Source organism: Protomyctophum bolini (assembly GCF_963924005.1).
Source record: "Protomyctophum bolini genome assembly, chromosome: 17".
NCBI classification, from domain to species: domain Eukaryota; kingdom Metazoa; phylum Chordata; class Actinopteri; order Myctophiformes; family Myctophidae; genus Protomyctophum; species Protomyctophum bolini.
The window spans coordinates 33,223,511-33,240,289 of NC_137878.1; the positions used below are offsets into that span (position 1 = coordinate 33,223,511).

The following is a 16,779-nucleotide window of genomic DNA, read 5'->3' on the forward strand; positions in this document are numbered from 1 at the left end:
GTGATTTTTTTTATTGTTAACTGGAGCTGGAGGACGGGGAAACCCCTGTTACAGAACTAGCAATGATTATCATAATATTGAGCTGTAACTTTTTAACAGAAACGAAACAACAAAAACAAGTTTTGTTTCAACCAAAACATCCCACTTTAACTCAGTTAGAAGATGTGTATAGTGTCAAACTCTAGGTCTATTTAATTAATTAAAAAATGTAATCTTAAACTACTACCTGTACCTAATGTATTCATGCTGCTGCTGTTGCTACAACACCTAAATCTCCCCACAGGGAACAATAAAGGTCTTACTTTATCCAGAGAATAGTGCAGACACTTATAGCCTTAAGTAAGTTTAGGATGAATGTCATCACATTGTAGAGCAGCTTAATGAAGACTGCTGGGGGCTCCGTGATGTGTCCCAGCTCCAAATAGCTTGTTTTTCCACCTGGGTTGCCAGGTTGCTTCCAAGCCTGCATGTGCTCCAGGGACCAGGGTCTGTTGACGGACCAGGCGGTCTCACAGGTTAGGCCCAGGGGTGTTGCACCAGAACCCAGGGTTATTATAGTTGACTAAATTAAACAACTGGAACTACAATTTGGGGGGGAAGGGGATGTATTTACAAAACTATATAATACATACATGAATCATGTAATGTTGCAAAACTGTTCATTACAAAGCATAAATTAAATGAAAATCACACCCGTGTGAACTGAGTGGTGCAACTGTAACGTGTGATCTGCGTTGTGTTGTGGAATAATGAAGTTCCGGACAACTTCTCTCTTTGTTGAGTTTAATCTGGTAAATACACAGACGTATCTGGTCAGTTTCTGTCTGTGTAACACACCCAATCCTCAGCACGTCATGGGCATGTCTCATGTTAGACTGACACCACTCAATAAACATACAACACAGATTTCAAGGAAATAACAACACAATGTACCTGGTAAATACACAGACGTATCTGGTCAGTTTCTGTCTGTGTAGCACACCCAATCCTCAGCACGTCTATAACAGAATTAACAGTGTGACCAAGAGCACTGTTGCCCCCCCCAGGCAACAGTGCAGCACTATCTCTCTCTCTGTTTCTGGCACAATAGCGCCACTTTTGCTCCTACTGCTACTCAGTCACATTTTTTTTGCCACCAGGGGAGTCCCCCTTAAAATCGCCACTTGGACACAGGCCGGGTCTGATCAGCCTTGGGTTGGGTCACCTGGAGCTGCCTGCTAGGGACTATAGGAAACACCCAATGATCCCAGGTTTACAACACTGATGATGTGTCCAAGTTCATGCATCAGTAGATGTTTAATTAACTGAACTTGATGATTTATGCATTTGGGTCCTTTTCAATGGAAGCCAGGGACATGAAGATACAATTGGGTGCATCCATCCAATGTTTGTATGCTGTTACAACAGCTACAAAAGGAAAGTTGAGCTGGTTTCAACTTCAGCTGCAAAGATACAAATCTACAAAGATGCTTCGTATCCTTTGTATTTGCCAGTATGAACACAGCTTACGTTTACACAAGTCTGTTTTCAACCTGGATCATTCTGTCATTTGTCTGATATGCATGTTCAGTTTGTGTGCTGTTCTGAGTGATAAAAGCGCAGGGCTGCCATCTAGTGGTGATGTAACAAAAGGGAAACACTGTCTGGGTTTCATTGCACAATGCACACTGTGCAATGCACAGGTTTTCCATTTCCTCTGAGGTGGAAATCCCACTATGGGAGATTCTGATTTTCAATTGTACATACATTTTGTTTTGATTGTATAATTGTTCCACTTTTTGCTTTGGAACTGTAAACGTATGTTTTCTCATGCCCTTTAAATTGAAATTTATCCAGAGCCTATGGGCACAAAGCCTATTTAAAGCAATTGAGTTATAAACTATAGCCAGGTTTAACCACTCCCCCTTGAATTAAATCACATTGCATCAGAGAGACTATGTAGCATACAAATGCAGACGATTTCCGGGACTACTACTTCGGGTAGTTGCGTGTAAAACAAACTGTTGCGCAGCAGAAGTTATAAGACATCTTTTTTCTGGTAAGTTATAGCTTACAGTATAACATGACTTTATTGTTTAGACGAGGCAGGTTGCTACTACCGGCCTATGTTTTAATAATGTAAGGCTAGCTCGATCTGGTCCATAGCTCTAAACGCATTAGAGCTATGGACCAGAGCTAATGTAAGGCTATACTTCCCCCCTCCTCTCCTCCCACGATACGATGCGAGTTGCGTTATGGGCCACAGTTAATTTCTGCAATGACAGCAGAACCCCAACGCGGATGTTACATTGAGAAAATGTGTTAAACCAAACAGTCACAGACAGACATAACTGAATGAGTTCAGCGTGTCAAGTGCAGCTGGAACAGATATGGACGTTTCTTTTTTTAATTGCTAAATACAACGCTGCACAAGTACTTATAGTATTGATTTAATGCAATCGATTATTTGCATTGCAAAACGATTTGATATGATTCAAAGTCAAACGATATGATAATCTGACTTTAGAGTTCATTAGGATCCCCATAACAGCAGCTAGTCTTCCTGGGGTCCACTGTCAACATATAGAACATTAAAACATTTCACATTTGACAATATTTCATCACATTAATTTCTCAAGAAGACGAGGAGTGATATGCTATCAGCCTCTCTGGAACTGTCGTCCAGGAGAGCTTGACTGTAGTTGGATCGTTGAAATTAAAATTAATGCATCGATGCAGTTACTGTATCGTTACATGTTTAATGAACAGGTGTGTGTGTGTGTGTGTGTGTGTGTGTGTGTGTGTGTGTGTGTGCGCACGCGCAGCAATGGTGGCACGGTGGAACGCCGGTGGACGCCAACTTTGCTTGTTCTTTAACATCTAACAACCGCACCCGTTCCAACTACGATCCTTAACCTGGTTCCCTGTTTAAGGGAATGTAGTGGGTGCAGCTTTTGGAACTGTCTATGCCACCGTATGAGAACAAGCCTAGTCCTGAGCACCGTCAGCACACTGCTGATGTGTCATACTCATAGCCTTGTGCATTTTCCTTTGTGTGGACATAAATAAATTATTGTGTGTGTGTGTGTGTGTGTGTGTGTGTGTGTGTGTGTGTGTGTGTGTGTAACGATGCTTTGCCGTCCATGCACGTTTGATTGATTGATTGAAATCTTTATTAACAGTTTGCAGAATTACAGTACATTTCAAGCACAAACTCAATACAAAGACTGTTAACTGTGAGTGGACGACCCAATTAAGCCTTACACTTGTTTACAACAGGGTCCACATTGTTCAATTCATCAAAACATTTAGAGACAAACAAATAGACACTTCTATGTAGTTAAAGAACAGAACAGGAATTCATCATATAGGAAGCGAAAAGGGAAAAAAAAAAAAAAAAACGTTATAACTGGCTGATCTCCCACTGTCAAACTGCACTGGCAGTGTTTATGTCCTTTGTACAGTAACAAGGTATTCCTGTACTTCTCATTATGTGGACATAAATAAACGTTTCAAATGTGTGTGTTTAGGTCATATGAACGGTTCAGTTGTTGAAGTCGATTGGAAGTCATGGATCATTCTGGTGACAAGAGTGGCAGGTTGGTCACAATCTATTTTTTTTAAATCATAAACACTGGCATCAGCATCATAATTGTCTTTGAGTTTAATGTTGAATAATTAAAAAAAAATTATAATGAAAACATAAACAATGGTATTCACAGCATCATCCAGGAGACTGAAGGGCAGAGAACAGAGATGTCTGTCAGCAGTGATGTGGTTGTGAAGAGTGAACCATCTATGGCTCCAAATGATAACTTCAATACAGTTGCCAGGATCCCAGACAACAGGTTGGACCACAACATGTTCAGTTTTAGCTATCCCACATAACTGTGTGACTATCCAAAGAAAACAAGACAGACAGACTATTTTATTGATCCTACAAGGAAATTTTAGTTTTGCGCAGCAATGGTGGCACGGTGGAACGCCCGTGAACGCCAACTTTGCTTTGTGTGTGTGTGTGTGTGTGTGTGTGTGTGTGTGTGTGTGTGTGTGTGTGTGTGTGTGTGTGTGTGTGTGTGTGTGTGTGTGTGTGTGTCAGGATGAAGCTGAGTAGAGGGGTGTCTCCTGCTGTGTCCATGAAAAGTGACTGGTCCATGGATCACCCTATGAACTTTAAAAGAGTACCCACTACTTCAGACTCAGGGTGAGAATGAACGACATGCTTTTTCAGTTATAGAAACTAGATGGTTGCCTACACAACTATATATACATGTTCATCACATAATAATAACAACAATGATAATAATAATAATCATTGTTATTGTTGATGTTTTGGTTACCAGCATACATTTCTGCTTTGTTTCAGTGTGAGAGTGTCCCCTGTACCTAGCAGTCTATCTATGAAAAGTGACACGTCGTCCATGGGTCAACCTATTAACTTTAGAGAATACCTAAAGTAAGACACCATTACTCATGTGTTTTTGTTAAAGGACTACATGTAATTTTCTATTCACAGGCCGTATATTGTACATCAAACTTTCACATTGATGGCTTAATTTTAGATGTCATGTTTGTTCAGTATCAGAATCATCTTTATTGTCACATAAGTAAAAAGTAGGTGAAATTAGTTTTTGTGCATAGTTCCGATTATTTATTTATTATTATTATTTTTCCAAGAGACAAAGACAGAGAAGAAGAGAGGGGGGTGGGTAAGGAGATCAAGGCAGGATAGAAAATTTAGAAGCTTGCTTGTTCAACAAACGGCACACTCTCAGGCTCTCTTTTAGCTTATTTACGAACGGCACAGCTGTATAAGGTCTCTCTTATGTTATTTACAATACCAGATATTTACAAGCTTGTTTCACAAACGTCACAACTGTAGGGTCTCTTATCTTATTTATTACCGGCTGTACGGCCGTACAACCAAGGGGGTCTCTTTTTCCACAAAGAAAATTACACGTTGTACCTGAGATAGTAAATATCTATAAATATAAGGTGCAGCCGCTGTGCAATACAGCTCCTTCTCAAAAAATGTCCCTCCGTAATATAATTCAAAAAGTGAAACTTTTATATATTCTATTCTAGATTAATTGTGTATAAAGTGAAATATTTAAAACCTTTTTCTTTCTTTTTTTTATCTTGATTTATCTTGATGCAGTCAAATAATTCTGTATCTTTATCTCCCTTTCTCTCCCATCTCTCAGAGAGTTCAGCTCCAGTCCACTGACCTCAGTCTACGTCAGGTGCAGTTTGTGTTCTTCCTTTCTGAAGAATCCTGTCTCCATTCACTGTGGACACAGTTACTGTGAACATTGCATCACCATTTACTGGTCCCAGCCAGGCCCAACAGGAGACTATGTGTGTCCCCAGTGTAAGAAAAGTTTCCCAACCCGTCCTGTGCTCTCCGTTAACGTAGCCTTGAACTGGACACTTCAGGCTCTCCAGAAGACCAGCTTTAGTCCAGCCTGTCCCACTCTGCCACATGCTGGACCTGGAGATGTAGCTTGTGATATCTGCTCCAGCCTCAAGCTCCGAGCTGTCAAGACCTGTGTGACGTGTGGCGCCTCCTACTGTGAAAATCATGTCAGGCAACACTACACCGTCCCAGCACTGCAGAAACACACCCTGGTCCAGGTCAATGAAGACACAAGACTCTCACAGTGGGTGGAGGACGCTGGGAGAATGGAGGGCATCAAAGAGGTGAAAGTAATGTTTGTACACACCTGTGGTTATTAGGGATTTAATGTCAATGAACTATGAAACATATGCACACTTCTATACTAAAAGCAACTTACAGACGATGCCAACCTAACCCTAACCTAACTTGCCACGAGTTAGTTGTAACCGGCCACGTATGTCGGGAACGACGGTGTTGTCGGACTAATGGCTGTCCGACTGTTAGTATGTCTAACTATTACTAATGTATGCACCCCGGCACGCGTTAGTCCGATGCCAACCATTCACAAAATAAAATGTTTCTTTAGGAGGTGACGGTTCTTTGTGGAACCACATATATTTTAAAGAACCATTTAGGAACCAATTATTGTTTTCTGTCAAATTTAGATTAAATGCATAACTGCCTGTGATCATAATTCTTAAAGGAATCGTTTGTGGCTAATGAGTCTGAAGAGCATCAGGAGGTTGCATGGATGGATGATGAAAATGAATATGTAATGCAATATATCAGCAAGCTGGACTGACTGACCTGAAGAATGTATCCACAGCTACATCTACAGGAGAAAGGTAACCACAGAAAACTGGTGCAATATCACCTGAAATCTGAACACATTAAAGGTGATACTGATTACACATGTACAGTAGCAGACAATAAAGAATCATCCTCAGCCTCATTTCTCCCCTGGCTTTAATGCAATTTCCTCTTTTACTTATCTCATCTCTCTTACCAAAACAACCCTCCATGTTCCCTGGCAAGCAGCACATTTTACCCTTTTGGACAACAAACAAATTGTGGGTGTAAAAAGTATATTTTTAAAATTGATCCATTAGTTTGGCTTTTCGTCCAAATACAGTAACAGGCTTATATGTCTGAAAAGAATATTCCTCAGAATGAATGTTATGAAGCAGTGTTGTCAATAACATTCTCTTGTGTAAAGGAAATAAAAACAAAGCAAAACAAGAGACCACATGGACCATTTACAATCACTTTTACACGAACCCCTTTACTTGTGGTCCCAAATTATCTAAAAAACAATTAAGGCCAAGGATTTTAAATTCAATATAAGTGCCCTGAGGTCTGAGAGGCCTGTACTCAGTCAAATGTTATTTGCATTAAACCTACAAAGGTCAGGAGAATTGCCACTGACAGGTCTGTACTGTAACTTATTTTTCTTCTAATGACCACATGTGCTTCTAAATTGAAAAAATGGTGTAGCACAGCAAATACATTCATGAACATGTGAGTGATATTAAAGGAATCAGACAAACTATTAATTGCATTATTTAGTACAACAGACAGACGCTGAATTTGTCTTTATTTTATTTCAGGTGATGACCTCCATCTGTCTAAGATGGGAATTATGCTTCTGGGACATAAAGCTTCAGAGAAGAGTTAATGAGGAAACACCATCCTGAGTACAGAGGAGTTTAGAACAGCTCATTGTGAACAACCTACGGCTAGAATTTAAAATAAATGGGAGCTGTCTGAGAAATTCAACCTACAACGGTCGACTAGACAAGGATGTTGTCTTTCACCTACGGCCAAAATCCATGGAGCAGTACATTGAGAGTGAAGGAGAGGCCCTCAAGAGAGGCTTGTTGATAAATGTGGGAACAGGTATCATGTCTTCAACAATGAGAACAGGGGTGATGATGACACTCAGGTCACAGAGTTGCTGCTGAAGATTGAGGAGGACGTCATTATTAATTAAACAGGATGTTGAACAAAGCCACTGCTTTGGTGAATGGTGTGAGCTCACTTTGTTCTTACATTGTGTTTTAAAAACTTGTAAATATATTGTATACATGTATACATGTGCATATGTTGTGTACATCTAATACTTCTCCACATGATAATACAGTGGAACAGACTGATTATAAAGAGTTACTAGAATCTCAGAACAAGACAGGATGACTTTTTCAGGTTAACTCATTCAAACATTTCACTACTTTTTGTTTTGTTTTAGTGAGTTAACCTGAAAAAGTCATCCTGTCTTGTTCTGAGATTCTAGTAACTCTTTACAATCAGTCTGTTCCACTGTATTATCACGAAGACAAACTAGAACACAGGCCGTTAATTGGGCCGCCTCAGCATCACGCTCTCATTCACATGATTCACTCAACCAATCACACACTCACTCCATCTTCATACCAGCTACTTTAACCAGAGGTTTGCATTCCTCCTCTTGCTTGCTGCTGCTGTTGTATCAGCGTGCTGCTGTATACAAACCTGCTGCTCACCCACCTCCACCCCAGCTACCACCTGTCGTTTCGGATCTACTGTTTAGATATGGGGGATTCAGAGTCCTTATGGTCGGGACTGATGTGCTTGATCTCAGTACCTAAAAAGCAGATCCAATACATCGCCAAACCATAATAAATATATCGCTCATCTTATATTCAATAAATATATATTCCATCCATTCTTGAGTTGTCCTGACTGAACTGCAGTTTGATTGTCCATTGAGCCCAGGCAGAGGGGCTTGAGTCCCACGGTCTGAGGCTTCATGGTGGGGAGAAATATGTTATATTATATTTTATAAACTTTTATTGTCATCATAAGACAAAATAGTTTTGAAAGGTTGAAAATGTTATTTGCAAGTAAAAGTTTGAAGCTGTTTAATCCTTGGACCTGCCCTGACCTCCACGTAGGTCCAGGCTCTGGAATTGGTTCACCGTTTTATAGATGGCCCCATATGGCCTGACAAGTCTGCTCGGGGATCCAGTTCTGGTGCAGATGGATGGATGGATGGATGCTTTAAAATTACAAGATAATAGTTAAATCAAGTATCTAGAATTCTAGATACTTGATTTAACTATTATCTTGGAATTTTAAAGCACAAACTTTACTGTCTATTCTATTGGATTCGGTTGTAAGAGAAACGTTTTTTCCATTCCTTGATTGAGAGGCCAGTTACTGTCTCTTCAGCGGGTTACCAATCGTTTCCTCCGGAGACTGTAGGGTTTTCTCTCAATGGCTCAATCGACTGTCACTCAAAACACATTATGATCCGATGGGGCGAACTAAGCGTAGGCGGGGCTTGTTACCAGGAAGTGCTGGTTTGGAAGTGCAGTGCAGTGTGACTGCTTTTCTCACGTTGTTTGTTGGCTGCTTGTCTTGTAGCTAACTTCAATTTGTGCCTGATCATTCACACTGTTGCTCGTCCTTTGCCGCTTTCTTTAACCAGTGAATTAGTTAATTTATTTCACCCCGTCATGGCTGAAGAAGACGAGAAGTATGACGGCATGTTGCTGGTTATGGCACAGCAACACGAAGGAGGCGTCCAGGAGGTAAATAATAAATGGATGGGTTGATAGTAGCCACGATGCTAGCTTTAATGCTAACATTAGGTTTCAAATCTACCTCATGGTCAATATAAAAGTACGTCATATAATATTCCATATTGACCACCAGACTATAGCACCTTGAGTTTACAAAATGTCACGGTGACTTTTATATTACGACGTGTATGTGTATGTGTACTGTTTTCACTGTGCATATTTATAGCCTACTTATAGCCTATTTCAAGCTACAGATGGGATATCAATGTGAAACTGACCTTAGACATAAATAATATTTGCTGAGATGTAAAACCTAGTCGTTTTTGTTCATGACAAGAAAAATAAACATGAAATAGAAGCTTATGGGAGCATCTCAATGGGATAGAATATAAATGGATACAACAGACAGACAAACTAGACTCGAGTACCCTGATATCTGAATAGATTGATTGCAGACAGACCCTGTTGTAAACAAGTGTAATGCTTAATCATGGGATCGTCCACAGTAACAGTTTTGTATTGACTTGTGAAATGTACCCATTCTGCATACTGTGAAATAAAAATGTCAATCAGACAAGAGAGTAAGAGACAGACAGGTCTTCATTATGGGGGAACTCAGTCAGTTGTCATGGCAATACCACAGCTACTAAACACATATACAGCTAGGAGTAAAATAGTAAGCCGGTAGTAACGCACAGGGATTGGGAATAAACTACCGGAACTAACCAAAGGAGGTTTATGTAAACTGCTTGGCCCTCTGCACTTAGACCGCTTAACATTAGTGTTTTGTATGCTCTAGTTAGTATTAACAGATATACATATAGTCCCAGTGCACTAACAGTATATTCAAAGTGTCCGGGTGGTGCAGGACTACCTGTCCACCATAGTCTAGGGCTTCTAATTCATGCGTTACATTCAGCTTGGCTGACTGTCTACACATTTGGGGGGTCTCCTCACTGGCAGGTGACCCAGTAGTAGTGACACCAGTGGGAGGAATTAATTGGCATAATGACTAAATTGGGGGGCGGGGGGGGGGGGGGCGGGGGTAAAAAATAAGTAGTATGCAATGATTCCTTAATGATACCTGCCTGCCTTGTCAGTAGTGTGTGAGAACAAGTGTCGTCTGACTCACCTCCAACCTTTTTTCCTATCTCGACAGCTAGTCAACACATTTTTCAGCTTCCTACGGCGCAAGACCGACTTCTTCACGGGTGGGGATAGCGGCGCCCCCGAGAAGGTGAGTCAAAGGGTCGGAGGCCGGTCGTATTATCTTGTCCTTCTGCGATTGTGATATGAGGCCAGATGTCTGGGATTTAACATATTGTGATGTCATATGGCAAAGGTGTTTCTCTTTCCCTGGTTTCAATCACATAACCTCTTAAACCCTATTTGGTTAAGTGGAGTCCCTTAGACAGTGTCAATTCTGCTTTCGCTCGTCATCAAATATATGTTTCTATAGCGTGAGGCAGCTTGATGTACAAGTAGACTCCCTGGACATGACACTACTATGTCGCAGGGTCTTAGCCCCAATCTAACCTTTGATGCTGAGAATACCAAGCAGGGAGGCATTGGGGCCAATTTTTATAGTTTTTGGTATTATAACATTATATATATTTCATTTTGTACATGGACAAATGGATCTGCTCAACATTTCTCTGTTGTTTCATCTTCTCTCTCTCTCTCTCAGCTGGTGAAAGAATCCTTCGCCCACCACAGCAAAATGGCACTGAAAGACCACAAAGCCAAACAGGTATATTGGATATTTGAGTCATTATTGACGGTGATTCTTTTGTGTGACGTCTTCAGTCCAGTGTTAATTTTGTCGACTAAAACTATGGCGAAACATATTCGTCGACTACATTTCTTTCACTGACAAAAACAAAATAAAATGATGACTATGATGACTGAAACTATGACTAAATGCACTGATAATGTTGTCAACAAATGGTCAGCCAAAATACATTTTTGTCGACTAAATCAATTTATTTGACTAAAATCTTATGATATTTAGTCAACTAAAACGAGATGAACGAAAGTAAAACATGAAGAAGAAAGCGAGAGCTAGCGCTCAGTTGAATAATTCCACGTAATGATGTAACGGGTGCAGGGTTCTGGAAGGTATACACTGAAGGAATAAATACCAGCACTCACGTTATCCGTTAGAATTCTTGTTTCATTTCAATTTTCCCCCAACGTATAACGTGAGTGCTGGTATTCTTTCCTTCAGCTAAACTAAAACATTCCAGGTGACTAAAACTAAATGGAATTTTATTCAAAAGACTATGACTACAACCAAATCAAACTTTGCTGACCAAATTATCTTTTCTCATCTTAGGACAGACAGGAGAGGGAGAGGAAGGAGAAGGCAGAGAGAGCTGCTAAGATCGCAGAGGAAGAGGAGAAGAAGAAGAAGAAAAACGAAGATGGCCCCCAGATCCGAGAGCTGACCGATGAGGAGGCGGAGAAACTTCAGTCTGAAATCGACCAGGTAAATGAGTGTGTTCCAGAGGCGCTCAGGTGTCACAAGAGTGAGTGGAAGTAAACACTTGAACCCACTAATCGCTACTACAAAATACCCCATTGTTACATTGAAATTCTTTATTTTTCTTTTCAGAAATGTTTAAAAAATATATAACATTTTTCTGAATAATTTCAGAAATGTACCTAAAAAAGAATAAAATTATTTTAAAAAGCAGCAGATCTACAAGCTCACACCGCTGTCCTTAATGACAGATAATGACATATCTGTCCTTATAATCCACTCTTAACAGAGATGCTATACAAAATGGTCATATACAGATATATTCTAATGATAAGGGCGACACACAAATAGTTTCACAAATACACATTCGCTGGCATAGTGCTAGTAAGTATGGAGAAGTCAGGTCAGCTGTTAGATTGACAGTAGTTAATTCATGTGTGTTTGTAACTTTGGGTCCCTGGGAGACACCACATTTTGGGTGTCGAGATGAAAAAGTTTGGGAACACCACTGCCAGAGACTCTGCAGTGGTGCGTGGCCACTGGCCAGGTGTTTACCACCACAGAGTACTTAGTTGGTTGTCTAAATTCATTTTAGTTAATCTTTTGTTTTCTTAATAAATATTTTCATGGAAAGTGTGAGGATCTTGATCTGAATCGAGATTCACATTTGAGCAAGACTCGTGTAGCACTAGAGTTCCCACTTTAAAAACAGAATTAAATTGAAAACAAATTGTATTGTATTTACGTTGCATTCATATGTCATGACCATTAATATGCAATGTCCCGTCCAAAAAAAAAAGTAAAAACACAAACGTATAATAACTTTGGTCTGTACTTTGTTAACTGTACATTTCAGAAAAATCAACAAAAGGTGAAAAAAGAGGAGGTGAAGACGAATGACAGCAAGCCTGAGAAGGAGGACAAGGCAGAGAAGGCAGAGAAGGCAGAGAAGGGAGAGAAGGGGGTGAGTTCATTAACACCCCGAACGCCTGGGGTTATTTAATCCATTAAATCAGAGCGCCCAGCGATTTATAGCAGCGGAGAACTTTTACCGACGGACCGGATGTTATCCTGGATGTGACTGAAGCAGCTAGATGTAGCCAAAACACTCTAGAGGATGTGACTGAAGCAGCTAGATGTAGCCAAAACACTCTAGAGGTGATCGACAACCACGGGAGGTATGATTCATTCTACCGCAACTAGTGAAGGGACCGCGGTGGGCCGACATAATCTTTGCTTAGACTTGGATGGAACGATTTAGATCAAGAGTTGTTTTAAGATTTTCGATTTTCGGTCTCGTCGGCTAAACGGGGGGAACATTTTCGATGACGTCCCACTGTTGCGCAACATCGAATGTTGTGCAACTCCCAGCCTGTGGAGCGATGTGATCGGTTTTTAAATCAATAATCTTCGTCCTGGGCGTTACTAATTGAAAAGGCGGAGAACTTCGACCTGTGCACTCAGGGTGTAAAGGATGGCGTGAAATGTAGAGATGTACCCGACGCTACCCGTACCATTCTTTCCTTCCCAATACCCATTTACCCAGTGTGTAATTTAAAATAATCTAGGCAATCTTGAGAGTGTACGAATGGAACCAAATGGACCCTTACCATTGGTTCAAGTTGTACACTGTTGGAGTTATGCTGGCCCTTGAAAAAAATGGTCAATATAGTTGAATGCAGCTACAAGTTTGTAGCCTAGTAATGTGAATTGTACAGTACACAAGTATAAAACAGTCGTGCAACATCTGACTCATTCAAAACATTGCTGTAAATGAAATGTCATCATTGTGATGAATTACGTGGTGCCGTATTGTAAACAAACTTACTTTCTTCACGGGTCTTACCAAACATACTCTGTTCCATTCTGGTCAAACAGAGTCAGTGTGCTGATATCGTAGCTGTTTTGACCGAAAATCAACCGATAATTCCCAGTAGGTTACTTATTACGCCGATCTTATCCAGCCGATCGGCTCGCCTGGAGCCTACTGGTTGCGATTGGCGTTGATCTTATCGGTCTAGTCAGGTCTACTGAGCTACTGAAAATGACAAGCCTCCTCATACCCTCCCCTAAACATAACCGCAAGCATGTCGCAGCTCGGTCCTAATATTAACGCATGTTCGCCAACCTTAATCCTGTCGTTTTGATCTACTGCCTACTAAAAACGACAAGCCGCCTCATACCCTGCCCTAAACATAACCGCAAGCACGTCGCAGCGTATTGACGTATTTTCCATTTGTTGACTTGGTCCAGTCTGACTCGGAGGGAGAGGAAGATGAGAAGGACAAAGGCAAGATGAAGCCTAACGCTGGGAACGGAGCTGACCTGCCCAACTATAAGTGGACACAGAGCCTGTCTGAAGTTGATGTAAGTGCATTAAAAATAATTTGTGTTTAAAACTTTCCATTGTGCTACCGATAAATGGGAACAAAGTATACTATGTTAAAGATGGAGTGTCGTGATTTTTTTCTACCCTAAAACATGATCATCAGGACTTATTGTTATATAAGGAGGTATAATCTTTTCAAAAAAGTGTATAGTATTTGTTAAAATTGTTTTTATGTGGGTACGCCCACCAATTCATTAAGTATGCCTGGTTTGCCTGGTGGGTGTTGATGGGTGGTGATGCACCTGAACTGAAGTACCCACAGCTGTAGTTGTATGATAAAGGGGGAGGGGTTAGGGGAGGGGCTGATAGTGTGATGTCACTATATTACTGTTTAATATTGGCCCGTTTGACTTTCAAGGGTTCAGCCTCCAGGAAGAAACCCTAAATACAAAGTTAATACACCATTGCACATAAAAACAACTCCAGGGTGTCTAATGAAGTACTGTCACCTCATAGACAATTTTAAAAATACAAAAAAATGTGGCTTGTCGATCGACTATTTTTGGCAAATCGTGATATAATGAAGTCATATCGCCCAGCCCCCCACTTAAAACCATTACTACTTCATAAGCTAGTCTCCACTAGTCTAACACAAATGTGTCTGAGTTTTAGTGGACAAAATGAACAGTGCTCCGCCTCCCCACACAGCTGGTGGTGCCGTTTGACGTGAAGTTCCGCATCAAAGGGAAGGACGTGGTGGTGGACATCCAGCGGAAGGTGCTGAAGGTGGGCCTGAAGGGCCATCCTCCCGTCATCGACACGGAGCTCTACAGCGAGGTGAAGGTGGAGGAGAGCTCCTGGCTCATAGAGGACGGCAAGGTGGTCACCGTTCACCTGGAGAAGGTAGGCGGAGCTAATTGACATATTAAACCCATTAACTCACCCGTCGATAATTGCGCCTTTTGACGCCTATTTTGTATGTATCTCGTCGACAATTGGGCATTTTGATGCCTTTTTTAATATCAATTGATACAGTGATCAACTGCATCCAGTATGACCTCATAACACTCGGTAGCGGTCCTGTGGCACTGTGTGTGTGTATATGTATATGTGTGTGTATATATATATATATATATATATATATATATATATATATATATATATATATGGACTTGCATGCTGGCTACATGGCAGTCACGGGTGTTTTGTTCTAAACGGTCATTGTTTTTGATCCATTCTAGATCAATCAGATGGAGTGGTGGAACAAGCTGGTGACCACAGATCCAGAGCTGAACACCAAGAAGATATGCCCTGAGAACTCCAAGGTAGAAAAGATGATGTTGCTTTTTTAATTAAAAGTATAACATTAATCAATGTCGGTAAATTTCTTTGTATATTCAGTTATTTGTCATAACTCCCCTGTGATTTTTTCTTTTTACGAGGACGACGAACATTTTCCGTCATAGTTTTAGTCGCCGAAATGAACCTGGGTGTTTTCTGTGTTGTGCTTCCTACAGCTGTCAGACCTGGACGGAGAGACGCGAGGCATGGTGGAGAAGATGATGTACGACCAGAGGCAGAAGTCCATGGGCCTGCCCACCTCCGAAGAGCAGAAGAAACAAGACATTCTGAAAAAGTACATAATGACATATCTGCCCTGTGCAACTTCAAATCCTAAAATCAAAACAAATGTATTTATTTTCTATTGATATGTTATGTTCCAGTTCTCAATGACAAAAAAACCTCATAAATTCTTAATTGTAAATATTTGTTTCTCTCTTTTGTGTTTCTGTAGGTTCATGTCTCAGCATCCAGAGATGGATTTCTCTAAAGCCAAATTCAGCTGAGAACTCCCTACTTGCCCTTCCTCCCTCCCTCCATCTCATCCTAGCCATCAGCCATTCTCAATTCTCAAATTGATTATTTCAAGGACCCCCGGTCACGGACCCTCAATAGAGAACCAAAGTCTGACATCACTGCCACTAGAGGCTGCTATCCCCCTGGATCACCGAATAATGTTATTGACTCTCCCATATAGTCATCTTATCATCGCATCATGTAAGAACTGTTCCAAAAATAAACACACCAGCCCTGCGATTTTACTCAGATGGATATAAAGCATCTACTGACAGTGGAAAAAGTAAAAATGTATCCAACACGATGTTATACAACATGTAGTAGAGGAGCCTTGCTTCAGCTCTCTCAGCTAAGGGGCCCTCGTTCTGAACAACATTGAACAAAGCATATTCATATAATATTCAATCATCTATTGCCAAAACCAACTTACTGTTGATTATGGAGTTTGGTGTGCTCGGGTATGAACTAAGGTGTCCTTGAAATGAAAAACATTGTGAATCTCTCTCTCTCATATCTTTTGGAAATTATGTTTGTAACCTCAAGGTTTGGAATCCATGTTCTTGTGTTTTTTTTTCTTTTCTCCCCCCCCCCCCCCCCCCACCCTCATTTTAACATATTTTATTACTGTATTTGCCATGTTGGACCTTTGCGTGTCATTTTTGTTTTGTAAAAATAAATGGAATATGGAAGCTATAGTAATGTGTTTTGCGTCACTTTCTGGAGGGTATTGTCCTGTTCTACTGATGGTATATGGATTGAGATCCTTTAGGATTTTAACGATTCTGGTTCCTTAATGATTTCCTCTCAACGGTCTTAACATTTCCCTTTAATGATTCCTACAAATAGACCCTTACAGGTCTGATATGGTGGTCCTTAAGTTTGAGAACCACCGTTATTGTAATTGTATAGCTAAGCAGAGTACACATATCAGCTCTGACAATGTGATTAAACCGGTTCTGGAAACGGTTCCAAATGTCATGGGACCGATTCCGGGTTCCTCAGTATTGGACCTGCAGATGTTAAATTGTCAAATTGTTGCGGGTGGGTAGAAACATTTCATGTCCAAAACTGTTCTGTAAAAAAAAAAGGTCCTGTGTTCCAATGTAGTCATTTGGTCACAAGCTCTTGTTAATACTTTGCATTGGTATAGAACCAATTTATATAACCCACAGAC

The 16,779-nt window shown here is 40.7% G+C and overlaps 2 protein-coding genes across 2 annotated transcripts; both read left to right on the forward strand.

Moving 5' to 3' along the window:
• The first annotated feature begins 1,963 nt into the window (after positions 1-1,963).
• On the forward strand, positions 1,964-7,553 carry LOC308332187 (uncharacterized protein). The gene is made up of 8 exons (XM_080787889.1): positions 1,964-2,038; positions 3,510-3,578; positions 3,702-3,827; positions 4,079-4,183; positions 4,346-4,435; positions 5,184-5,679; positions 6,081-6,222; positions 6,985-7,553. Exons 2-7 carry the CDS (start codon positions 3,550-3,552, stop codon positions 6,177-6,179), a joined length of 945 nt encoding a protein of 314 aa, XP_080644015.1. The 5' UTR covers positions 1,964-2,038; positions 3,510-3,549; the 3' UTR covers positions 6,180-6,222; positions 6,985-7,553.
• Positions 7,554-8,725: 1,172 nt separating this feature from the next.
• Positions 8,726-16,292, forward strand: nudc (nudC nuclear distribution protein). The gene is made up of 10 exons (XM_080787888.1): positions 8,726-8,946; positions 10,097-10,174; positions 10,625-10,687; positions 11,273-11,425; positions 12,276-12,383; positions 13,673-13,786; positions 14,457-14,651; positions 14,990-15,073; positions 15,266-15,384; positions 15,544-16,292. The coding sequence occupies exons 1-10, from the start codon at positions 8,872-8,874 to the stop codon at positions 15,593-15,595; spliced, it is 1,041 nt and encodes a 346-aa protein (XP_080644014.1). The 5' UTR covers positions 8,726-8,871; the 3' UTR covers positions 15,596-16,292.
• Positions 16,293-16,779: the final 487 nt, after the last annotated feature.

Coding starts and splice junctions, on each gene's coding strand:
- LOC308332187 (XM_080787889.1), top strand. CDS start 3,550: ATGGATCATTCTGGTGACAAGAGTGGCAG. Junction 3,828..4,078: donor GCCAGGATCCCAGACAACAG/GTTGGACCACAA, acceptor TGTGTGTGTCAG/GATGAAGCTGAGTAGAGGGG. Junction 4,436..5,183: donor AACTTTAGAGAATACCTAAA/GTAAGACACCAT, acceptor CCCATCTCTCAG/AGAGTTCAGCTCCAGTCCAC.
- nudc (XM_080787888.1), top strand. CDS start 8,872: ATGGCTGAAGAAGACGAGAAGTATGACGGCATGTTGCTGGTTATGGCA. Junction 12,384..13,672: donor CAGAGAAGGGAGAGAAGGGG/GTGAGTTCATTA, acceptor GACTTGGTCCAG/TCTGACTCGGAGGGAGAGGA. Junction 13,787..14,456: donor AGAGCCTGTCTGAAGTTGAT/GTAAGTGCATTA, acceptor CTCCCCACACAG/CTGGTGGTGCCGTTTGACGT.